The sequence below is a fragment of the Vidua macroura genome, chromosome 2, assembly GCF_024509145.1.
Source record: "Vidua macroura isolate BioBank_ID:100142 chromosome 2, ASM2450914v1, whole genome shotgun sequence".
Taxonomy (NCBI): Eukaryota; Metazoa; Chordata; class Aves; order Passeriformes; family Viduidae; genus Vidua; species Vidua macroura.
In genome coordinates this window covers 34,419,728-34,444,892 of record NC_071572.1, presented here as the reverse complement: position 1 = coordinate 34,444,892, position 25,165 = coordinate 34,419,728, and the positions used below count along the sequence as shown (strand labels likewise).

Sequence of the window (25,165 nt, the reverse complement as noted above, 5' to 3'; positions counted from 1 at the left end):
TCTTTCCTGGATTAAAGGGCCCAGAACTGGGCACAGTACTCGAGGAGTGGCTTCACCAGTGCAGGGGCAGGATTACAGGCCCTGGTCCTCTTAGCCAGGACGCCATTGGCTTTCCTGGCCACCTGGGCACATACTGGCTCATTTTCCGATGCTGTCACCAGCACCCCCTGTTCCTTTTACGCGGGGCAGTTTTCCAGCCAGTCTGCCACCGGCTTGTAGCCCTGCACGGCGTTGTCGTCACTCAAGTGCATTTGGCATTTGGTCTTGTTGAATCTCATACAACTAGCACCTATCGATCCAGCCCGTCCAGATCCCTCTGCAGAGCCCGCGTGCCGGGCGGTACGGGGACCCGCTGGGCTGTGCAGGCTGGTGCGGGCGCTACTGGCAGCGGCAGAAAGCGATCGCGCAGGGCGCTTGGGAAGGCGACCGTAGTGGGGACAATTGTGTGAGCAGCTGGCGGACCCGCAGGCCGCCCCGCGGGGGCCGGGCTGGGCCGGGCCGCCCCGGGTGACGCGGCGCTGCGACACTGGCGCCGCAGCGGGGCGGAGTGCGAGGGGCGGGCTGCGGGCGGGGCCTGTACGTCACGGGCTCCGCCCTCCTGGCTGGCTGGCCAATGGGGCGGGGAGGCGTGGCCGGCGCGGCCCGGCATTAAGCCCATGCGCGGGGCCGCTCCCGCCCTTTCGGCTTGAGCGGCAGCAGCGTTTCCCTCCCGGCGGCTCCGGCGCGGCGCGAACATGGCGGACCAGGCCATCTCCTTCCTCAAGGACTTTCTGGCGGGCGGCGTCGCCGCCGCCATCAGCAAGACGGCGGTGGCGCCTATCGAGCGGGTCAAGCTCTTGCTCCAGGTCAGCGGCGCGGGCGAGAGAGGGTAGCGCGGGCGGCGCCCGTCTCTGCCCCCGTGTGCACTGGGCCGGGCGTGGACAGAGGGACGGACGGGGGCGGGGGCTGCGGCCAGCGCGGGACAAAGGGCGCGAGCGAGACGGCGGCGGCTGGCGGGAAGGTCACGTGAACGGCGGCGAGGAAGCCGAAGCCGGTTCCGCCATGCCGGGCGTAGAGGGGAGGGAAGGCCGGGCCGGGCCGAGGGGGGCGGCCGCCGATGGTGTCACTTCCTGCCGCCCCCGCTCCCGGCGCCGAGGGCACGGCGGGGAGGGGAGGGCGGCCGCTCTCCGCCGCCATCTTGGTGGCCCTCACGTGATGCGCGCCCGGGCCGCGATTGGGCCGCGGGCGGGGCGGAGTCGGGCGGCGGCCGGCGCGCGCGGCCCGGCGTGACCCGGTGGCGCCCCAAGGTGACTCGAGTGACCTTCGCCGCGGCTCCGGCCCCGGCCGCGGGGCTGGAGGCTCCTCCCTCGCCCCCAGCCCCTGTCCCTCTGCTGGCAGCTCTGTCGGCCTACGCGGCTCTCTCGGGCGACTTCCTCCTCAGGCCCGGCTTTGTCAGTAAAGGCTCTCACCTCTACATATGCCCGGTGTATTTGTCGTGGTCTATTTGTCTTAAACTTGCCCTTGTACCTCACCGAATCAGTTTGGTAAAGACTTCAGAGAGATCATGAAGCCCAACCTAATGCCACATAGTCTAATTTAAAGTAGACTGTGGCACTAAGTGCCACATCCTGTCTTAAACACTTCCAGGGATCGTTGCTTCACCAGTCCCTAGGCAACCCGTTCCAAAGTCTAACCACTTTTTGTCTGAAGAAATTCCTCCCCTACTTCCCCCTAAACCTTCCCTGGTACAGTTTGATGCTGTGTTCTCTTGTCGTGTCACTAGTGGCCTGGGAGTAGAGACTGGCCCCCACCTTGCTACAGTCTCCCTTCAGGAAGTTGTGGAGGAATTGCTCGCAGTTTCCTGTTCTTGTTTTGCCAAGTCCTGATTTCTGGGAAAGCTTGGAAGCAATTTTAAGTCTTTTTCTTTACAATACCAACAATGGCCATTCAGAATTAACAGCTTTGTTTTATAGTAAAAGCAGGTTTAAGCCCAACTGCAGCATAGATTTGTCAAGGCAAGTGATCAATATTTGTATTTTTATTTGCAGGTGCAACATGCAAGTAAACAGATTGCTGCTGATAAGCAGTACAAGGGCATCATCGATTGTGTAGTGCGTATTCCAAAGGAACAAGGAGTGCTGTCTTTCTGGCGAGGAAACTTGGCAAATGTCATCAGATACTTCCCAACTCAAGCTCTTAATTTTGCCTTCAAGGATAAGTATAAGCAGGTGTTTTTGGGAGGTGTAGACAAGCACACTCAGTTCTGGAGGTATTTTGCTGGTAACCTGGCGTCTGGTGGTGCAGCTGGAGCCACTTCCCTCTGCTTTGTCTACCCCTTGGATTTTGCAAGAACCCGTTTGGCTGCTGATGTTGGAAAAGCTGGTGCAGACAGAGAATTCTCTGGTCTCGGAGACTGTCTAGTCAAAATCACCAAGTCTGATGGTGTGCGTGGCTTGTACCAAGGGTTCAATGTCTCTGTCCAAGGCATCATCATCTATAGAGCTGCCTATTTTGGGATCTATGATACAGCAAAAGGTAATATTGCAGAGGGCATCTGAAAAACTTGTTTTTAGAATTGTATTCTCTGTTTTTGGACATGTGAAAGTGAAGGGGGATATCAGTGCCACATCCCTGGCACTGCTGTATACAAGGGAAAACTTGTTCATGTGTTAATGGCAGCAGCCTACCTGCAAGTACTGGTTTTGTACTTCAAGTGGTCGCTCCTAAAGCCAGGAGAGTATCTTGATGACCAGGCACAATCAGGATAATTTCTTTGTTGTTCAGTGCATACTGAAGTTGCACTGGACCAGTCCAAGTGTGTTTAGCAGAACGGGACTGAGCAGTGCTTTTGCGAAGTAATTCTTAAGCTTGACATTTGGGGAAATAAGCCATTGATGCTAGTTTCTAGTGTGATGTTATCCACAGGGACAGTGACTTAATTTAGTGATGTTTCTTTACTAAAAGTGTAGTGAATAGTCAAGTCTTCTCATGTCAATCTAAAAAGAATGCTTGTGCTTAAATTGTAACCTACTGTGATTACTGAGAAGAAAGTCTTCCAAATACAGCTTCAGTATGTGTAAAGTTTGTGAAATGTTTTGCTGCAATTTTATTTAGAGTATGGGTCTACAGTGCTTCAAACTAGTTCAGCTAGTAAAATAGCTATCATGCAGTAACTGAACGAGAGGAGATTGTGCAAGGTAAAAAGCTAATGGCCATTTTTGTTTTACTGCAGGCATGCTCCCAGATCCCAGAAATACTCACATTGTTATCAGCTGGATGATCGCCCAGACAGTGACTGCTGTGGCTGGCGTCGTCTCCTATCCTTTTGATACAGTGCGACGTAGAATGATGATGCAGTCAGGACGCAAAGGAGGTAGGCTGTAAATCTGTGGAGCTGTTAATGCTGTTGAAACAGCTTTAACAAGCTTAAGTTCTTTTTTACTAATAGCCATACTCAGAGTTACAGTTCATTGTTCCATAAATCCAGTTTATTATATTGTACTCAAGTGAGGAAATGCAGTAAGGCACAACTTGAGATTATCAGGATTTATGCTGAGGACTTTTCCTTAAGGAACATGGAATTTAAAAAATGGCCTCCCTGTTTGCTTTGTTAGATTAAACAAAGGTGTGAAAAAGGAGGCATAATATTTTTAGCAGGTATTGTGTTACAAGTTATAAATTGTGGTTTGGGACATCACAAAGCAGTTAAGCGAAACAGGGCAGTTGTTAAAATTACCGGAGATAAAATAGGAATTAAGAATAACTCTTTGCTCTTTTCCTGCAGCTGATATCATGTACTCTGGAACAATTGACTGCTGGCGGAAGATTGCAAGGGATGAAGGAGGAAAGGCCTTCTTCAAGGGTGCATGGTCTAATGTTCTCAGAGGCATGGGGGGTGCTTTTGTGCTTGTGCTGTACGATGAATTCAAGAAAGTAATTTAAACAGCCTAAATAGAATTGGAAATCAAGTTGAGCAGATCATGTAGAATAACTACCATTATGGACCATTGACCTTCAAGAAATTCCTGTGAGTCTTATTTATCGGAGCCAGATGATACTTCTGGATGGGGCTAGAAACTGACATAGAGGACTGATCCACTTCTCCGTAACACACATGAAAACACTGAATCTGGCAATTCAGTGTGACAATTTTTCTTTACAGCAGTAAGGAATGAGTGGCGTTGGTTCTGGGTCCAAAGTTGTTAGGTCCAATTTAGGCAGAAAAAAAATCATTTGCCTGTGGATCAGTCTTCAGTTTCAAGTCCTATCTTCTAGGACCATAAAATTGTATTTGAAAGCATTTGCTAACAAATCATGTTCTTTTCCACTTGTACTGAAGCACTATGTACCATTTTGCACAGCTGAACATCTAGCAACTTTGTTCTTAAATTGGGGCATTCTGCTGTAAAACAATAAACATACTTACTTGGTCTCTGTTGAAATTATTACATAAAAGCTTTGGAAAAGCCTTTTGTATTTGAAGACTTGTTTCAGATAATAGGTCCTCTGATACCTTTACACAAATAAGCTTTTTTAAAAAATAATTAAATGTGAGATCTTTAGGGAGGAAGGGTGGGGAAGCATGGGTTATACTAATAGAAACCACTCCCATTCTTTGTGCCTGATAGTGTTTGATGGGCTGCTGCAAGTGGCTTTTTGCATGATTCTTAAAAATTAATTTACAACTCCTATGATTTAAAATTATGGGGTGGGGGTTCAGTTGTAGTGCTAGGAAAACCCGAACTACCAAGGACTGTTAAAAAGTAATGCTCTTGCCCTTGGTAAAACAGCCTAAAATAATTTTTTTTTTTTTTTGTCAAATCAGTATGGAAAGCATCATGGCATTCATGCAAAAACCCAGGAACCCAGTAAATGCCTTCAACTTCTGAGTGACCTATGTATGGTGTTGTTGCTGCTGTTTGGAAATGTTGATTGTGCCATTCAGGATACTGTTTGGCCTCATCTGTAGCAGTGGTCAGTAGCTCTGTGGAAGGTTGAATTGACTCTGAAATGAGTTGCAGTCTTAATAGGTGAGGTTGAAGGGTTGTGGGGGAGGGAGATGTGTGTGCTTCTATGTAGCTGTAAAATAATAGATCAAAGTAGGTCAGCCTTCAGTATTAACTGATTGATATTTAGGGATGGTCAGAAGACCAGATGGAGTAATTTCTCATAACTGCTCTTTGAGATAATGTAATACCTATGTGCTGTTCTTCATGTGTATATAATCTTTTGTACTTTGTAATCTGCAAAGACATGGTAGAAGGACCAGTAGAGGAAAACGAGATGTTAATCTTGATGTTTTAAGAGTTCTCCCTATATCTTGAGAAAGGAAAAGTGTTGTATGACCTATTGAAGGCTGACTGAGCTGTCTTGAGTTCTTCTGTGTGCCTTCTGAGATTGCTATTCAAGATGAAGTATTTAAATTACCTGCTTGGCTTTGGCTGGTTATTACCTTCCTCTCGAGTGTACTTTTTCCTTTCACTGTTGCACAAGCACTGCATTCAACATCTGTATGTGAATGTAAGGACATTACACAGCTACTCTGTACACAGGCTACTGGCAAACTTCGTGTACCTACTGCAAATGGTTCTTGCATCCCGTGTGGCAGTAGCAGCTCCCTCTGGTGCAGGCAGGTCATTTGGTTTTAACACTGCCAGTCAATTATCTAGGGAGCAGGGGAAGATACTTTTATCTGTATAAACACATCAATCAGGTTTCTTTCTGTATCAGTGCCTTGCAAGGGTAGAGATAATGATGGATACCTCCCTGTGAGCACCCAAGCTTTGGGAGAGAAACCAAATGTGGAAGTTACTTCAGCAGCCCCTAAAAGGGACAGGACTTCTACACCCAATCTCCCCTTCAGAACAAGGTTTAACCAAAAGAAATAGGAAAATAAACAAATCATCCCAAATCTGCCCTAAGCCAGGACAAAAAGTTTAAGTGGAACTGCAATTTCCCTATGCTGTACATTCAAGATGAACTAATTTGTGGTGTCAGGTTTTTTTTTTTTTTAACATGGCTTCCTTTAGTCATGCAGCAGCAATTTCCAGTGTATGATGCAGTTTAGGGATGTAAGAGGCAAACAATAAATGAAACTTTTAAAAAAACCACCATTTGTTCTCTGTCTTATTGAAACATTGACATTCATTCATTTTGAAAAGTATGAACAGGAAGACATCCAACATTTGTAAAAGAAAATACTGGCATCTAAAGCCTGTATTATTTTTGGAAGGCATTGGAAATAGCATTTCCACCCTTTGAAGGAAGAAACTAAAATACATTTGTGAGGAATTTTTACATATAAGATCTAGTTATTAAATATTAGATTTTATTTAATTTCTCACAACTGATTAGATTTTTTGAAGGCTTTCAATGCTATTTGTGTTAATTAAGTACATACTAAAACTGCACAGGATCATAATGTTGCAGAGATTTATTTACAGTTGCAGTACTGAGCTCATGAAATAGCTGACAGACCAGTATTAATAGTTAAAATTGACAAGTATAATTTTATTTTCTGTTCTTGCCTTGCATAAAGTTAATTGCATGTATTGGGGTAGTTTGGTGTTACTGGTTGGAAGATCAAAGAGCAATTTAAACACATTCTAAATAGCTGGTTTATGCTTTAGAAAATAACTGGACATATAAAAATTACAGTAAAGTTACTGTGGCATAATACAGCAAGCCTGTCAGGCTACAGGAAATCATTATAAAGAGAGGAAAGAAGCTTCATAGCAATGAGAAGAAGAAGTAACAGCTTTATTCTGGTTAAGAGGGCTTGTCTCTTTTTGTGAAGAACCTCTTAGCAAGGTTTAAGCACTTCTTCAAAGTAGATCTTTGCAGAAAAGCTTAGTTGCCAGGAACTGGAAGTGGGTTTGAACAAAGGAAAAAACAAATTTCACTGATTTTTCTCCCCTTTTTTCATCTGCTCCATTTAAGTGGATTTTAAGGGGACAAACAGTTTTATAGATGATTATATTCTTTTATAGGCTGGTTTGAAGTACTTGTCAGCAGGATCCATAATTTTCTTTCATGTTGGGGAATCAGGTGTTTTTTTGGAAAGTTGGATCATTCTTCAATTGTAGTCATTTCCTCAGTATGACATTTTGTTGGTAGATTTACATACTCTGTCTAAAGAGAACGAAAATTCTGTACCATGCAGTAGGCTACAAGTTGGTATCATTCTGAACTTTAGTTTCAGCAGTATCCAAGGCATCCCATCTTGGTCTTTTAATACTGAATAAATTATTGCAAGGCAGAAGAAAACAGTTCTAAGGAGAGTTAGGGAATGTTTCAATATGTCTGAGCAGTACTAGCTGTTAGCAGGAGGAAGAACATAAGCTGGTTTAGATACTGGATAACCTTAGCTGAGACAATAGAAGGAATTTATTCAGTTAATATTGGCTGAATTTTCCATATGTAGGCATTGGCTAGACATGTAGATAAAATATTTTGGTTGCTATCACACATTTTTACATTGGCTAACCTGGAGTTCTAGGAGAGTGCCTGCTGGTAGGTAAGATCATAGTACTCATAGAGCATTTGGAGTTTAAAGTTTTGAGGGAAGATAAATTAAAAAAAAAAAGGAGGGATAGTACTGGTGGGGAAAACAGGTTAAAAAAAGCAAGCTTGCTGTCATACTGAGGGTATGTTGCAGATCATCAAATCAGGGTGTTCTGGGGACATTTTTCCTACGAAAACTGAAGAATGGGTAAAGCACTGCAGGGCTTTGTGATCATGGTGTTTTGGGCTACTTTACTGTTCTCCAAGGAAAATGCACAAAGTGTGTGTCTTGCAAGTTCTTGGAATATATTTAACTCCAGGCAAGAGGCGATAAAATTCAGTAATGGTGAGGAAAGCATATGGGGAGAGAATGACTAGAAAGCCATTGGTCTGTAGTAAGATGAGTAAAATAGAATGGATTAGAGGAGTGCAAATTGTCTGATGCACTGAATGATTTGATTGGGAGGATCTTAAAGCAAATAAAATTGGCAGTTCTTTAACATGAGTGTTTAAGGATGCAGTGCAGAAAGTTAGGTTTTTTTAATCATGAGCCTTTCCAGCGATCTCAGGAAAAGTATTATGTAATAGGAGAAAAGAATGAGAAAAGGTGAAAGGTCATTGAGTAAATAGAGGGAAAATGAGGAAATGCAAGTTTTAAAAATATGTGATTAGCAAAGGATATTACAGGTTTCAAAACAGCTCAAAAATCCATTAGCACTAAATGTCAGGGAGAGTCTTTGGTATTCAGTGGAGGAGAGCTTTTGAAAATGTACTTTTTGTACTGTGTTATTATTTTAATAACTTTGAAGAATTACAGCATTCAATCAGTGTTGAAGGTACTGAGTTTGGAGAGAAGAGGTAAAATAAAATTAGGTTTTAAGAGTAGATCAAACTGTTTAAACATGTCAAAATCATATGAATTATCTTCACAGCGCTGGTTGGTAAGTGTGAGGTAACGTGAGGGCTTCATTTAACTCTGGCAAGTGCTATTGCTGCATTGCTCCCTGCACGGAAGTGCCTGTGCCACAGTTTGCAGACCTCATCCACAAAGGCCTTTGGCTTGTAGTGGAGTGATTTGAGTATTTTTGGTAGTGTATCTGCACAGGAATTTGTAAGCCACTCAAGTTCAGGAAAAGCAAGCAATCAGTTAACAATTTCCCAAAACCTGCTTGTTACTTTCCTAGCTATTATTATTTAATGTGATGGATTGTGGACTGCTGCTGCTCTGTAGCCTTAGCTCTGGCAGCCTGGTAGGAAGTGAGATACCAGTTATTTATGACTTAAGGTGTATGAGGAAACCTATCTAACTCACACTCCTACCTGCTTTCTATGAAAGCCAAAGGTGGTAGGACCAAAGACAAATTAATCAGGACAGCAAGCTGGTATATAGTTACCAAAACAAGAGAGTTTTAGTAGTCAGAGATTTGGGGATTCTTTGTAAACAATTGAAGGAAAATATATGTGTCACTTTTGGAATCTTCATTGGAATGTGTGGTGTTGCCCACTGAATTTTAGGCAATTAATGACTGATTTACTGATTTCAAGTATGTCTTTGCTTTAGCCAGCTGAGTGAAAGCATCCCCTCACTATGCAGTCACCATACAAACCACTGCTCAAATGGATGGATTTGACAAGCATGAATGGTTTGAAGCCTGGTTATCGTGATGTGTGCAGATAGACAGAAGAGTTACTTGCTGTTGACAGTGTGCAGGTGTGTATGATACTGTAAACAGGAAAGGAATAAGGATAAAAAGTAATGGATTTTAGGTGCATTAAACCAAGCTATTAAAAAGGCTTTTTAAAAGTAAGGCTAGATAAACACACAGAATAGGCTGCACAGGGATGCTACAGTATATTGGTCAAATACAATTCACACAAAACACTGAAATTGCAAATCCTGTGTTGAAGCAAGAGGAAGTTTAACTTTTAAGTCTTTCCAGCCCTGCTGATTTGCACTAAGTGTGACAGGATTTTTACATGGGTGTAGGTCAGGCTTAGGAAATATTCACATTACCATTGATGTTTGAAAATGCTAATGGAAGATGCATCCTCACTTAGGTTATTTTTAAAGTGTGAACAGCAACCTTGTAAAGCTGATACATACAGAAACTACGGGTCTCAGTAAAAGTGAAAACTCTGGTCTTAAAATATGTTTGCAAATATGTCCAGGACAATCTTTTGTTTTAGTGTTGGCATAGAGCTTTTCAGGTTTCAAAGCAGCATATCTTGCGTGACAGAAATTAGTTTTGGACCAAATGTTAACACTTATTTTTAAAAGTCAGTTCTTCAAGTCTTTGACCTGTTGTGGTTTGTAGTTAACAAATTTGACTGAATTGAGAAGAAATCATACCTGGATATCTTCATCACTTAATGCATTGAATTTGTCTCTTGGTTGTGGTATGGGAGGAAATATGTTCTTGAAACTGCAGTACCTTTGGGTAGAAAATGGGATTGTGGAGAAATTAAAAATACACTAATACGGCTAATATAACTTACACAAACATTTTGTGGTGTAACTTAAGGACTTTTTTACTTTCAAGATTGAATATCTATTGCTTTACAAATTAAATGAGAAATAAGATATTTTCAGTGGGGTAACTGGTGGGTAACTATTATTACACTTAGCATTTGGGTTATTAAAATTTATTTTGTGATTAGAGTCATAGTAAATATGTTATTAAAAAATTACTTTGAATAAATCACGTGACATAACTTTCACCACTGAGTGAGAAGTTTTCTCAAAATAACAATACGTTAATTTGGATTCCCTCTTGTCTGGTAGTGTATACAGCCAATGGCTTCAAAGCTACCTGGATGTTAAATGCTTAAAAGTAACAACAAAAAAGCTTTTGTAGGATCTGGTAGAATCAATCATTCAATAACATCAACATCCTTTCCCCCTTTTCCACTTAGTGATTTTGCATGCCAAAGGGCCATCCCCAGCAATCCTTGTGGTAATAGTTCATGACACTGATAATCAGATGATTCAGATTTGCAGGTAGGAAAGTAGGAGGTTGGAGGAATGTGTTTCATATAGATAATACTCTGTCAGTAGTGTCTAGAGAAAAAAAAATTAATTTACCTTTTAAAAAGACAATACAGGATAAGTGTAATTGAGATTGTTCCAAGTGCAATCAGAAATAAAATCACAAAAATAAAGTAATCTTTCCCTTGACCTGAAACAGCCAAGACAGAGAGATATTTTAGCATGGTAAAAAGCTGCCTTTCTGACTGTATGATATAACGAATGTGAATTTCACTATATTTTTTGAATGTTCTAAAGGACTTCAACTTGACTTCATTATAGAATTTTGTCCAAAAATGCAGATGGGCTTGATACATTTTAAACCTTTTCAAATATCTAAAATTTAGAGAATTGAAATTTAGAGAATTTTTTTTAAATTCTGGAAAAAGAGAAGAATAAACAGAAAAATTAATAGAGCAAAATTAGTGTAAAGGGTGAAAAGAAAAATGCAGGAGGAAAGGGGTGATATTAATGTAAAAGCTTAAGAGAACAGAGAGGCAGCCTCATCACAGGAGACCAAAGACAAGGGTGGGTGCGTCTCAGTCTGTTTCTGTAGCCCTGGCATCTGAGTAACTGCTGCCTTCACAATCCTTGCTAATTAAAGGCTCTGCTGCCACAGTATTGGAGCTACTCCTCCACATTAATAAAACCCCTCCTGTTCCTTCCTTGTAATTGGGTAAAAATTAAGATTTTATTCATTTCTGTGACTGTGAGGAAGAAAGAGAAGCAAATAAGGTAATACTGAAAAAAAAATTCATGGTCTTACCAAACTCAATGGGTTCACTCCATTCCCCCCAGTTTGAGCTTACAAGACAGTTTTTTCCACGTGCTCTGATTTTCAGAGTGTATATTTTTTTCTCATTGTAATTTTGAAATTCATATCTGTCATTCCTTACCTAAAAGGAAAGTGATCAGACTCTGCATTTCACCTCATAGGCAAATATTAACAATGTTGGCGGGTAAATTTCCTGATATAGTTTCTATAAAAAAATAATTTGTATGATTTTGTTTAGGTATGTACTATCTTGCCAGCAAAACTGTCTAGGTTTTGAAGGTTAATTTTTTTTTTAAGTTTATTTTGTCTTTGATTTCTTTTATTATGCTTTATGGACACTTTTTTTTTTTTTCTTTTTTTTTTTTTTTTTTTTTTTTTTTTTTTTTGTTTGGGTTTTTTTTTTTGTGTCCTTATTTGTGGACCCTAAAGAAATCTAAAAGACACAAAGCAGAAAGTGAAGAAGTACCCTGTAAACTCCCCTTGCAACCTTCATGGGGATTAAAAAGGTGTGGATGATGTCTGTCATTGCTAAAAAGATTTAATGCTCTTGAGACAATACAATAACAGATAAGTTATATTTGGCTTCATGATACTTTATACAAAGTCTGGAATCTGTCAAGCCCTTCCAAGGCTTAGAAAACCACTCATTTGTTGAGGGAAGACTGACAGTATTTATCAAATTCCCCAGGTTTTGCAGATCGTTGTACTCCCTTTGCCTAGCTGTTCTGAGCTATCAGTGGTATTATTCCAATGAGAAAGAGTGTTTCAGAGTTTTAGTAAGCAAAATGTCACATCTGTCAGGAACAAAATCTATTTGTGCAATAGATGGAATGTATGAAGTTTTGTGAAATGCATGGAAAATTTTGCCTACCCCACCCAAAAGGGAAATATTAAGTTTACACTTAAAGATATCACAGTAACATATTTTTCTGAATTCTCATTGCTACATTGATACAAAATCTGTAGCTCTATAAGTGTATTTTCTGTAATGGTATTTATATGCTTAAGTAGGCAAAAGCACAAATTTGTATGTGACAAGAATACTTACACGAGGAAGCTTTTTCTCTTCTTTGGGCTCATCCTGCAAAAGAAAGACAAATCTTCATTTTTATTATTTTTAATCAAATATTTCTCTATATTTTTCTCATTTTCTTGCTTTTGAAGATTATAAGTTATTTTAAACTGAAAAATCAATCAGATATTATTTTCCAGTCATGTCCCAGAATAACAGCATTTTATTCAGAGTTTTGTCTTCCTACATTTCCTTTTACAAAAGGAAGGAAATATTAATTATTTGTCAGTAGATGTGAGAAGCTGCATTTACCACTAAGGGTATTTTTATACACACTGTGCATTCTCATCCATATCCAAATTACACAAGCAATCACATCATCCTACAAACACAGCAGATCTGGGAGCTGTGATTTCACAATAGTTTGTGAAAATTGATGTGAATAGTGAATTTATCCTCCTTCCAGTCAAAGTCTCTGTTAGACGTATCCATGCTCAGGGGCTTTCTGTAAAGAGCTGCTTACACATCCTATGCAATCAAAATTTAATCAAGTGGAATCAAACACTTACCTTGGTCAAAGAACCTGAAAATTTTGAAGAAAAGTATAGGTTCAAAAATGAGTGAACAAATTCAACAGCAGTGACTTTTAGCAATGATCTCAGAAAGCATTGAAAGGCTGAGGTCCTGGAAACATCTGTCACATGTTATATAAGGATAGCCAGCATTATGGAAAAGTCAGAAAGGTGTAACTGGAAGGAATGTCTCATTACAGAAAACACACTCACAGTATGTCTTTTACTGTAAAGCAGACTAGCATTTCCCCATCACTCATTGTCAGCTGAGTGCTTTCAGCTTAGGACATGATGGAGGTCCTCAGCCTGTGCTGGGAATGAGCAGGGTGTAAATGAGTTCCTTAAACTTTAGATGTGTTGTGCTGCTTTAGCTGCCTTACCTCTGTTGGCCCCTCCTGGAAGGTGTGAGTTCTGGCTGCCATCTCCATGTCAGTACTGCTGGTACCTTCAGCACCTCAAGGGCTGTGAGACACCTACTGCTCCACAGCAGGGAGCTCTAATGTGCACACTGACCCTTAGGAGATATTCGTGCTCCTGTGCAGACACCTGCATTAAGGTGTCTCAGTCTAGGAGATGAATTTCCTACCCAAATGTAGAAATCTACACTGAATCCCACCCATTCTGACTGTGGCACAGCGTTTTACAGGAAACAAGAGTTAAAATGTATTTCTTTCAAATAAATGTTTTGACACTATTGCTATGTTGTGATCTATATCTTTATGTAAAACTTCATAACTATTTCACACAAGATCTTATTGTCAAATTACACCACCTAGCTGGAAAGCTACATTGCTGCAATTGCATGTACTGCAATTGCTCCTTGTACCAATAGGTACCAAAGTAGATACTATTAATGTGTGAAAGATCCAAAATCCACATAATCCAAACAGCCCGCAACTCATTGGTCTTGTTTTTAATAAACAAATGAAATTTAATGATGTGTTGCTTTATTGCAGTTTTATATTTATGTTTAACCCTTAGCTGATCTTTCCTGTAATGGTCTTGTGGCTGAGCAGTTGCTACCATGGTAAGCGTCTGAGCTGCAGAAGTTGATGAGAGGTGGGAAACTGTAGCAGGAGGACACCAAAACTTATGAGAGAAAAATTAACAAGTAAGGAATTCAGAAATATACACATTATAGATATGCATGAGCACAGGTATGGTACCAAACACAAAACAATAAATTGTTTTTACCTTATTTTGTATGCTAATTTCATACTGAAAACACTTTGTATTTTCCACATGACTTGTAAGGGGTGGATGCCACGTAATTATGCAACCTGTTGGATCTCTGGTACAATGGGCAGTGACATTTAATGGAGCAGTGAGTATTTCTGGGGAAAAAATTGAATAATTAATATAGGCATGGTCAGTAAACAGCTACAACTCATGCCTTCACAACAAAATGCATGTGAAGATGAGGCGTCTGATGTACAACTGTGTGCTGCTGGTGCTAACTGAAGTTATCTGGTAAACAGCAGTAAAACACCTTTCCAGAACTTGAGAATATACCACTGCAGTTTTTGGACATCTGAAGTAAATGAAGTTCATGTAAAGAAAAGGTATGAAAGATTTTGTATTATTCAGTAGTGCAATCAGCAGAGTGCCATTTTCTTCTACATCTGTTTTCCAACCTGATGTTGACAATGCGAATTTCCATAGGAAAAGGGAAGGAAGTTTTTATATATGTGGTCTTATTCATGATGCATTCAAGGCATCTGAATTGGAGTGCCTAAAATATAGTTGATTCAGTGTGACCTGATTTCTCTTGGGGCTTAAAGTCACACCTAAAGTCTCACAGAGGTACCCACATATTTAACTAACGCCATCCTAATTTGGAAGCTGAAGCCTCACTCTGGTTTTAGGACATGTTGCTCTTGTGGCTCTCAGAGAGGTGTGAGATTAAGGAATGGTAAAACAATCCCTTAAGAAAGGTGGCCTTGAAAATCTGGCCATTGTGTTTCATTACTTGGAATCTATGACCATGTCCACACCTCTTGTCTCAGCAGTTTTTTCAGGCTGCCTCTGCTTGTTTTAGTCAAGTTTTGGAGCTGTATTCTGTCAGCTGTTGGAAGCAAAGTCTGCCCTGCAATGCAGATTCCAGCAACAGCAACACTTTATTTTAATATGCTTTTCAAGAAAAAATCCCCACTTCCTTATTTTATAAAACAGTAATAAAATAAAATGTTCAATTACTTACCAATTTTATATAGGTCAATGTACTCATCATAGAACTGGATTAGGGAGTCTTTGCTAGACCCATTCACCAAGAAGTAAGCTTTTTCAATCCCTATGCTCACATTTTGGAAGATACATCCCATATTTCTGCAATTTTCATCTTTAATGTAAAGCTCACATTCCCTCTCCTCTTCATCGCTGCATACAGCAAAGTATTTTAGTTAAACACAGGCACTGTGATGTGTTGAATGAGAATTCAGAATTCCCTGTCCCAAGCAGACCTACTTACCTTGACTTCTGCCAGTAGAGAAAATACTGTGTGTCTGCTGGAGCATCCCCTCCTGCCTGCCAAGTGCAGTTCATGAGGAAGATGTTATAAATCACACAGGAGAAGTTTTCAATGGCTGACCCATTCATGCCTGCAAACACAGGAATATCCATGATGAGGAAAAATCATGTGACTCCTCCAAGCTGGAGGATCATGGCACACACTTAGGTATGTTAGATACCTGCAAACCCAGCTAGTTATTGCTTGGGTTAGGAGTGACAACAGAGAGAAAACTCTACTGTCACTCCACTTTAACTGTCTCTGAGCTGTGAAACCTGTCAGTGAAGCATTCCACAAGTAAAGGAAGGCACATTGCCTTTTAATACCATCCATGCTGCTACAGAGAGAAGTATTTCTCTTGCAATTAATGCCCAGGAGACCACTTCTGACATGTTTACACAGAGGATTAAAAGAGCTGAGACTTTTAGAAGTAAGGTTGGACTTTTTCCTGCTCTCCAATCAAGAAGGCTCCTCCTTAGATCTTTCCACCTTCATATGGGTGACAGTGATTTGTTCTTTTGCTTTTCTGGATCACATTGAAATGGGAACCTCATTTCTTTTGAAGGTCCCTCATGGTTGTGCAGGCATGCTCAGCCTTTTCCTATCTTCTCCTTTAACCAGTTTTCTGTTTCTTTCTGTGCTATGTCCTAAATTCAGTGAAAGCATGGAGGCTTCCTCTGCTACTGACTCCAGCTCTCTCCAGGGCCCAATAAAGTGGGCAACCTTATGGAAGAACAGGGGAATCCTCTGGGGAAGCTGCACACTTGGAAGGTAGGGCCAGCTGGGGAGGCACACTGAAATTTTATGTGACCTAGCTTGTATTTTGGGGGTCACCATGAATATTTCCACTGGCAAATGTACAGGAAGAGAAGAGCAGTGAGCATTTTCTCTGCTCAGACATGGGAAAGCTGCTAATCCATCACCTCTGTCATGTCTGAAATACCCCAGTTACACACAGCTGCTGCACCACTGGCGGCTGGAGAATTTTAATGGAGAACTCTGAGCTGATAAGGAAGGGAAAAATGGCTCACAACAAACTCATCAACAGCCCAGTAGAAAGGCACTCAATAAATAAGTACTAAAATCTTAATTTGTAACAGCCAGAAGAGTTATTTGAATCCACCCTTAAACCACTGTAATTTATTAGCATTTTGGAGCCTTAGTATAAAAGAGAATAATGTGTTTATGGATACATTTGTTGTAATACATCTCTTGCAGAATGATGGAGACATTTATTACAAAGCAAATAATTTTAACAGATCTGAAAAAAAGAAGCTTTTAGTAGAAAATATAGTTACCTACTGTGTAAGTAACTGTTTTCTGAAGCAATGTTTACCTTTAAAAGATTGCAAATGCATAAAACCTTAGCCAGACCGTATACGTTACCTCCAGGGAGAAAGTTGCATTGTTTTGAGATGTTTGTGTTTGGCACTTCAATGATAAAAGTTACCCCTTTGTGCCGAGGCATGTGTAGTTCTGCTGGAAAGCTGCATAGTGGGCTATCCACCTGAAAAGAGAACATGTTAATATTTTATTTCCCTGCTTTTCCTCTTCTGATTTAAGATGAGGCTGGCTATGGAAATGCAACTCAGGAATGCAATTCCATATATATGTATGGTTTTGGCTCAAGAGCTATCTCTCTCCTTTAGCACTCAAGGGTGATATAGAATGGAACTGAGGGATCAAAAACATAACTACACAAAAAGCTTTGCAGCTCAGGAGTTGGATGCTACACTAGTGCACAACTATTTTAGGAGGCTAATAGTAGCCCAGTGGCATAACAGAAGATGGCAAATACATAGGGGAGCCACAAAGGAATTTAATCAAAGGATTAAGCAAAATAAAAGTCCTCATATGACCTGCTCAGGGGTTAAAAAGTGTCTATGGTGTAACACATATAATCATCAATAAAAACGTGATGTATTTTGTACTGTACTTTTAGGGCACCTGCTTTGCTAGGCTGAACAAGCCATCTCTATTTGTCAAGCTTCCCATTTTCCTCTTTGGATAATGTGGGTTTATAAAATAGCCTGTGATACAGTCATGATCCAGTTTACTGGGAAACAAGTGAAGAACTTAAGATAACCATAATCCATGGCAGTGTTTCTGGGAATTTTTTTTTTTTCTTTTTTTTTTTCTTTTTTTTTTTTCTTTTTTTTTTTTTTTTTGAGGGGGGGGGTCTCTTGCTATGTCTCTTTCAAGTCCCTGGAAATCTCACTTAATCTCACAGCCCCTTTTTTTTAGCAGCTACATCCCTACTCATGACTCAACATAGCTGCAGTTCAGGCTATCACTTTCTTTCTACTTTGATGTCAGAACTTCAATTCTTTAGTATGCATTGGGTGCTCATCTCACAGTAAATGCACCTTGGCATTGCTGATGGCTTTCCACAGCCCCTAAGAGATCAAGCTGTAGACTGCAAACAGCCACATGTCAGATGTTATCTGAGACATTCATTTATTTTCAAAGTGAAATTGAGAAAAGGTACAATTATTTATCTCAATGAATAGCAAGTTCACCTCTGTGTCTATATATTCCATGTCTCTGTCCATGATGATACATTTGTACTCAGAGAAATTCCTGCTGCTCTCCCAGGACAGTTCCATTTTCCTCCAGTCCACATTCACATTTGTAATAGGTGATTCCTGTGCATCTGCTGAAAGTGTTGCAGCATGAGTTCAGTAAGGATATGCTATTGCTTTTGTTGAATACAGAGGATGGTATCTGTCAGGCTTAAGATAGCAATTGCCAGTTTCATTACAAGTATCCCTGATAAATGAAGAGTTAAATTTTGTTTCTCAGATTGTATCTGCAAAAACATACTTACACTCCATACACTGGATGTCAGCATGCAAGGGATGAAATAGCATCATGTACCACAAAATCATACAAATGGGTCCAAGAGTATCAAACATATCTCCTTCTCTGGAAAGAGATAATGAAACTTTCAGAAAGAAAAATGAAAGTATTTTAAAAAATTAAAGGAAAATCATGTTAAAGTATATTTTGGTTTTGCAAAACTTATTTTTTTTAAAATATTCTTTAGAAAAGCCAAGCAGAGGATGTGCTTCATGCATCTCTTCTTTGAACTAACTGAGTAGCCATGATACTGCCTATAACAAAGCAGTTTGAAATAAAGCAGCCACAGACTCTCATGATGATAAATACACTCACTGTATTCAGTGCAGAGACCATGACTGAGAATGACTTTTTCCCACACATCTATCCTAACTATACCATCAGAAAGTCAGGTTTTCTTGCTTTCTGACCCTGTGAACGTCACAATGCTGTGCTTTGTATTAGTAGCTAGGATGGTGTTGATAACACACCAGTGTTTTGGCTGTTGCTGAGCAGTGCTGGCACAGCATCAGGGTTGTCTCCCCAACCTCATCCCACCAACTCTGCAGAGGCCAGTGGGTTGAGGGTGAGCCAGAGGCTGGGAGGGAACATGGCCAGGACAGCTGACCCCAGCTGATAAGGATATCATATCATGCCATATCATATGGCATCATGTTCAGCAATAAAACCTGGGAGAAAGAGGGATTTGGATGGGATGAGGCATTTCTTGTCTAGACATTTGACTTCCAAAGCAGCTGCTATATGTGTACTGTGGCCCCCTGTCCCAGGGAGTGGCTGAATATTTTCTGCTGAGGGAAAGAAGAGAATAAGGAAGAGGGGGAGTAAGAGAGCAGCTTGGTGGCCAGCCAAGGTCAGGGCACCACAGAGTTTCTTCCTGTTTGCTATCACAAATGGGTCTCCACTTTTCAAACTACATACCTCCCACTGGTCTTAGAGGTTTGCATCCATACAGAATAGTCTACTTCGAATTTTATCTTGCTTCAGTGTCAGAAACCAAGGAGTCAGATGTTCCACATCACTGTAAGAAATTTAAATTACTAAGGAAGTGTGAGCACCTACAAAGGGCGAATCCACATTCATTCATGTGTTATGGTGGACTGAGCAAAGCTAGTCAAACACTGGCATCAGCTCTTGTCAAACATTTCTCATCTTATGCACAATTTTCTTTTTCTCCAAGGAGGTTAAAACTCTTTAGAAAAGATTTCTCTCTTCCCAGCTTTTCTTTTTCTACATGAAGAAACAACTCTGGTTAAATTTTCATTTGCTTTAGCATTATTTAGCAGAGCAACTTCATAGTAGCAATTTTCTTGATTACACATAATACTAAGGATAATTCTAAAACTGAATTAAATTCTTAAAAAGTCATGAAAAAGAGAAAGGTGGTAATATTTTGTTACTAGTCAGCCCTTCTATATTAATTTTTATAGTTATCTCAGAATGCTGATTTCAAACTGACTCCACTTGTGGTGAAAGCAAAAACCTACCCCGATGTTGAAAGCAAGTCATTCTGTAGTCTTGAATATTTTCAGAAGTCATGTCACATTTCCTGGAAATTGGCTTGATGTGACGTGTCCATCACATCCCCAGGATTCAAGCTAGGCCACTATACCATGCTGGGGTTGCAACAGAGACAGACTCTTCACTGTAACCTGCTTATCTCTTGCAGCATCCATATTTGTAAATTATCATACTACAGTAAGGATGTGGCCAAGGCTGCTGGGAAGTGATACTGAAGAATCTCAAGTACAAACAGTATAGAGGACTGGCCCTGAAATTCTCTGTGAGATATTGTCTTGATAGTTACACTTTCCCATGCTCTCAGGGACTTCCCCAGTAGTGCACATGAGTACCTGAAGAGCTGCTGTCCTTCTAGTCAGCCTCTTAATCATATTTTTCCTCCATTTTGGCCCTTCTGTTCAGTCACTCAGCATTTTCCCCTTCCTTTCCTCATCTTATGTTCCTTTTCTAGGCATTTGTTTTCCTATTCTTTGGCAACTGTCTGCTCACCTTTCCTTTATTTTCTTTGTTTAATTTTTCTTGAGATCTCCCTCTCTCTGTTCGGATTACTCCTGCTCTTTCAAAACCTCCCTCAGGTTTCCTACACATGTCTGCAGCCCGATGCTGCAAGTACCCTTCATGCTTTCTCAAGGAAATGCTCATCTGGGATATTGCCATAGTAATCATCCACAGGCCTGTCTGCTTAGAGAAATGTTTGCTGGCATCATTGTCTCCACACTCTGGATATTTCATCTGACATGCAGTGGGAATAGCAGGGCATGTAAGCATTCACTTTCCTCATAAGAAATGACCATTCCAGCTGAATGCCCTAACACAGGTTCTCTGTTTTTTCTCTGCCTGCAGACAGGATGAGTGATGTAGGAGCTGTGGTGAGCCCTAAGCCATTCAGCTGAGCAATCCAGACATTCTGTGCGGTGGCCAAGTGGCTCCAGCATCATATTGGTAGGAATTTTCTGTCTCCAGGACCTCCACCCTCTCCCAGACTGGTCTTCTTCAGACAGGTGTGGTAAAACTCTCTTTGGTCTAAAGTCACCTCAGTATTGAAGGTACCAGAAAGAGCACTCATGTTAAAGTGATTGTGAGTGTTATTTGGAGGATCAGACTAGAAGAACCATACATATTCTGCTGTAAGCAGTATTTCCTCATATTTCATCAAAATAGAATTTATTAGGATGAAATGCCCAAACAGAATGATTTTTTTTTTTTTTTTGGTCTTGCTTCTTTCCTCTTTCTCCCCTAGCCAGCCTCAGAAGCATGTGTCTATCCTGCTGCAAAGGGGAGGGCTGGCCCTGGGGGGTACTCAAGCACCTGGTTTCCAGACTCCCCAACTCTTAGCTGACTCCCTAGCTCTCTCCAGGGCAGTTTGTTATAAAGTCAATTTATCCACCTTATCAATATGTCAGAAGTAAAATACTGTCAGGTAACCTGTAGTGGTTTCTACATAAAGCATGCACTAAACACTGAGTTAAGCACTATCAATTCTTATCCTCTTAGTCTATTGCCTTTGCTCTTAGGTTGTGAGTGCAGGATGGTACCAGAAAATGTCAGCTGAGACGAGTGACTCATTTGCTTCAATGTCTCCAGGAAAATTACTCTTGCCCATGACACACTTCCAGAAATGAAACTTTGTATTTTACTCATAGGGAAAGGGGAGGATAAACTGATACATTGCTGAGATACGGAGAATATTTTACACTGGCTAAGCCTTCCTGGAAGCATTGAAATAGGAATAAAAACCTTACAGTGCATACCAAGCAATGAAATATTATTATCAAATTGCTGCCTAAATACAACTATTTCAGTTTTTAGATCAGTATTCTGATTCCTGTAGATGATACGAAACTGGGACAAGTGGGTGGTATGGGTATATTTTTGCTTCAGAGGGACCTGGAGAAGATGGAGAAATGGGATGACAAGAATCTTTTGGAATTCAGCAAAGGAAGGTGCTGAGTCCTGTGCTTGGGGAGGAACAACCCCTGGCACCAGCAGAGGCTGAGATCTACCTGGAAAGCATTTTACAAAGGGCACAGGCTGACCACGGGCCAAAAATGTGCCCTTGCAGAACAGAAGATCAAAGGCACCCTGGGCTGCACGAGGCAGAGTGCTGCCAGCAGGTCAAGGAGATGTTCCTGGAGTGGTGGCTCTTGTTCTGGACCCCCAGCAGAAGAAAGATACGGAGCTACTGGAGGGAGTCCAGCAAAAGGGCTCTGACATATGAGAAGAGGCTGAGAAATCTGGGATTGTTCATCCTGGAGAGATGAAGGCTCAGCGGGATGTTATTCACATGTACAAATACCCAGCTGTGGGGAATGAGAAAGAGCCAGGCTCTGCTCAGTGGTGACAACTGACTGGACAAGAAGCAATGGGCAAAAACTGAAATAATGGAAATTCAATTCAAACACAAGAAAACATCTTTTAGTCTGAGGTAGTCAAATACTTGAACAGGTTTTCCAGGAAAGCTTTGAAGTCACCCATACTGGAGATACTGACTGGACAAAGCCTGAGCAACCCGCTGTAGCTGACCCTGCTCTAAGCAAGGCTTGGGATAGGACAATTTCCAGAAGTTCCTTCCAGCCTCAACCATCCCATGATTTTGTGATCTCCCTTTTTCCCCCCCGAGAAATACTTCTAGTTAGAGTAATTTATAAAAAGGGTACAGAAAATAGCATTTCTTTCAGTTATTGAAAAATAGATGTCAGATAAAAAATGTCAAACAGTCAATAGATATAATAGAAATTTCATAGTCTTCCTTGGATCTTGCAGAAATCTTTAGAAATATACACATTTCTACTTTTAATCAAACAGGTAAAAGAATCCTCAAAATGTTCTCCAGAACTCCTTAAACTCAAAGGACACTAATCCAGATTTTGTACATGTGCAAATATGACTGTACCTAACTTAATCCCTGGAAAATATTTGTATCCTGCAAAAGATCTTCTGTTGCACAAAAAAATCAACACACAACATAGAGAGACATACCTCCTCTTGAAAAACTCTCCTCATTTATCTTGTTTGATTTTGGTTTGCAGCAACAAGGACGCTTTAACGTGTAGCTGTAGTTAAATGCAGAAATCCATAAAAGTTTTGCTCTGCCAGTTAGTTTTGTTTTACTGCATGACAGTATTAAGTAACAAATGCTGCAAGTTTGAAAGCTTCCCTTATCATTTCCTTTACTGCTTTTGAGCTTCCTTAAATTTCCTGATTGGCAGATGTTAACTTCACATGAAGAGATCATGCAACTAACTCTTCCTTCCTGTTGGGTCAGATGAACTAAGCATTAATAGTCACAATATGCAAACATATTACCCAAAAACACATAAATACTCAGTAGGGTCACAGTATGTCAACATGCTCATGGAAATACCACTTCTATAAATAAACAGATTTTCATAAATAATAGGTTCTGGAAATAAAAGCAGTGTTGTGTGACTAGTCCATGTTTAAAGTGGCTGCCTGTCTATATTGGTTATGGCACCTGCACAAGCCCAGATTCTCCTTTGAGGAAGATCAACCCTTAGCAGGTATACCCAAACAGCTAAGAAAGTTCTGGTTTGCATATTTGCAGGCAAAGAAATGCCAAGAAAAATACCAGACCCAAATTTCTGAACTTTCTCACTGCCAACTATGGGTTGTTTCTGTTTGGTTCATCTTAGGCTACAATATCATGTTAGGTGAAAAAGTGCCTGACTGCAGAAATTAAAAGAAAATGTCCAAAGTGTTTACTGAATAATATAATGTTGAATTTGCAAAAATCTTTGCAGTCATGTAAGTATGAGAGGCATAATAATAATAATTTTGTTTGCTTTAACTTCTAGCAACTTCAGATGTGGCTCTGACTGTTAGTCACTTCCCCATTTGTTATATAATCTGCATGTAATGGATTTTTTTTTTTTTAATATTTCTGCTGTTCTTGGATGCTTTTAGCAAACAGGAGTTCATTTAACCCCTACCTTCCTCTCCCAACACAGGCACAAAAGCAGGAAGGTGAAGAATTCCCTAGGCTTCTAAGGAGTGATGGACGATCCTTAGTAGTAAGTCTGTTAAAGGAAGAACTATTCTTAACCCTGCTATCATTGAACCAAAATTGTAGGGTGGGTTTGTTTTGGTTTGTTGTTTTGTTTTGTTTTTTTGCTAGTGTATGTGCTCAGATCCACCAACAGCAAACTACTTTACAGACTTCAAATTTTAACGTCTTTGCTTTTCCATTGACACTGCTCAGTCTTGCCCACCTTTACCCAGTGATCTCACTAGAAAGGCATATTAATATTATTTTCCTTTTCAAATCCTTGGGTGAAAAAACTTAGGTAAGTGAAATGCATAACAGTTTAGTCACATCATGTGTGAGGCAGGGCTCAGCTGCAGAATTTTATCTCTAGAACCATATACTGGCATTGGCTCAGTCCTCGTCATCTTTTTCAGTACCTTGGGAAAAGGACATGCATGTTACAAATCTTCTACTCTCTAAAGGACTTAATTTACTTATTCTATGTAGCCTAAAAAAAAGCACATCCAGTACATGTGTAGTCCCAGTTCAGTGTGATCTGAAATTGTCTATTCATCAAATGTGCTCTACTTGTGTACCACCACCCACCTCAGTGACCACTGCCACCTTGAGTAACCTTTCTGAAATATCATCCTTCCATGTCACACATATTTGTGATGCAAGGTGTGTGTCAGTGTGCCTGCTTAATTTTGTTGAGGTGATTTGCATGCTGTTGTGATGGCATGTCTGGTGAGGTTCTAGGTGATGTGAAGGTGGTATTACAGTATCACCTGACCAGTACCATCAGGCTGCCTAAACAGTGGCTAAATTAGTTTTAACTCGTCCATTTGTAAGCTGTATGAGGAGTGGCTTACCATCCCTGGAAGTGTTCAAGAAATGACTGGAAATGCGTCACTGAGTTGCTTGGTTTTATTGAAAAGGTGGTGGTGTTAGGTCAAGGGTTGGACTCAATGATCTTGGAGAACTTTTTCAACCTTGATCATTCTGTGATTCAATGATTTTGCATTGTAGCCTGGACTACTTCATCAGGGTTCTGTCTGTAACACCTTTCCTGAATCAGTTATCCCTTTCCAGGAGAAAACAGAAAAAAAAATTGAGCAGTTTGTTTTGGTTCTACTTAACATGACCCCCATGCCATCTCTGTCTTTACTATACTTTGATACTTTACTATTATGTATTAATAATATTAATTATATTAATATAGAATATTGATATATAATATAATTAATATAAATATAATATAAATAATATAATAAATACTATTATATTTGATACTTTACTATTCCCTTCCTCAGGTTGAACCACTGAATGGTTGTTCATAGCTCATGGCTAAGTTTTGGTGGACTGGAGCCAAACTATGCCTCACTCTGGCAATTTTGCCCAAGAGGAGAGTTGCTGTGCAAGGTTATATAA

At 40.4% G+C, this 25,165-nt stretch overlaps 2 protein-coding genes across 7 annotated transcripts; one reads left to right on the top strand and one right to left on the bottom strand.

The window, feature by feature from the left end:
• Positions 1-668: 668 nt before the first annotated feature.
• Positions 669-4,409, top strand: SLC25A6 (solute carrier family 25 member 6). The gene is made up of 4 exons (XM_053970985.1): positions 669-845; positions 2,028-2,514; positions 3,212-3,352; positions 3,764-4,409. The coding sequence occupies exons 1-4, from the start codon at positions 735-737 to the stop codon at positions 3,919-3,921; spliced, it is 897 nt and encodes a 298-aa protein (XP_053826960.1). The 5' UTR covers positions 669-734; the 3' UTR covers positions 3,922-4,409.
• Positions 4,410-6,397: 1,988 nt separating this feature from the next.
• Positions 6,398-22,880, bottom strand: LOC128803739 (granulocyte-macrophage colony-stimulating factor receptor subunit alpha-like). Of its 6 annotated transcripts, none has more exons than XM_053970974.1 (13): positions 22,729-22,880; positions 19,150-19,286; positions 18,200-18,297; positions 17,892-18,028; positions 16,759-16,879; positions 15,334-15,463; positions 15,067-15,242; positions 14,061-14,200; positions 12,331-12,363; positions 11,274-11,403; positions 10,565-10,658; positions 9,833-9,914; positions 6,398-7,110 (listed from the first exon to the last, which is right to left on the bottom strand). In XM_053970974.1, the coding sequence occupies exons 2-13, from the start codon at positions 19,173-19,175 to the stop codon at positions 7,048-7,050; spliced, it is 1,230 nt and encodes a 409-aa protein (XP_053826949.1). In that variant the 5' UTR covers positions 19,176-19,286; positions 22,729-22,880; the 3' UTR covers positions 6,398-7,047. The 6 variants fall into 6 exon arrangements, with proteins under 6 accessions (XP_053826949.1, XP_053826951.1, XP_053826950.1 ...); XM_053970976.1 differs by having other exon boundaries at positions 17,892-18,025; XM_053970975.1 differs by having other exon boundaries at positions 19,150-19,249.
• Positions 22,881-25,165: the final 2,285 nt, after the last annotated feature.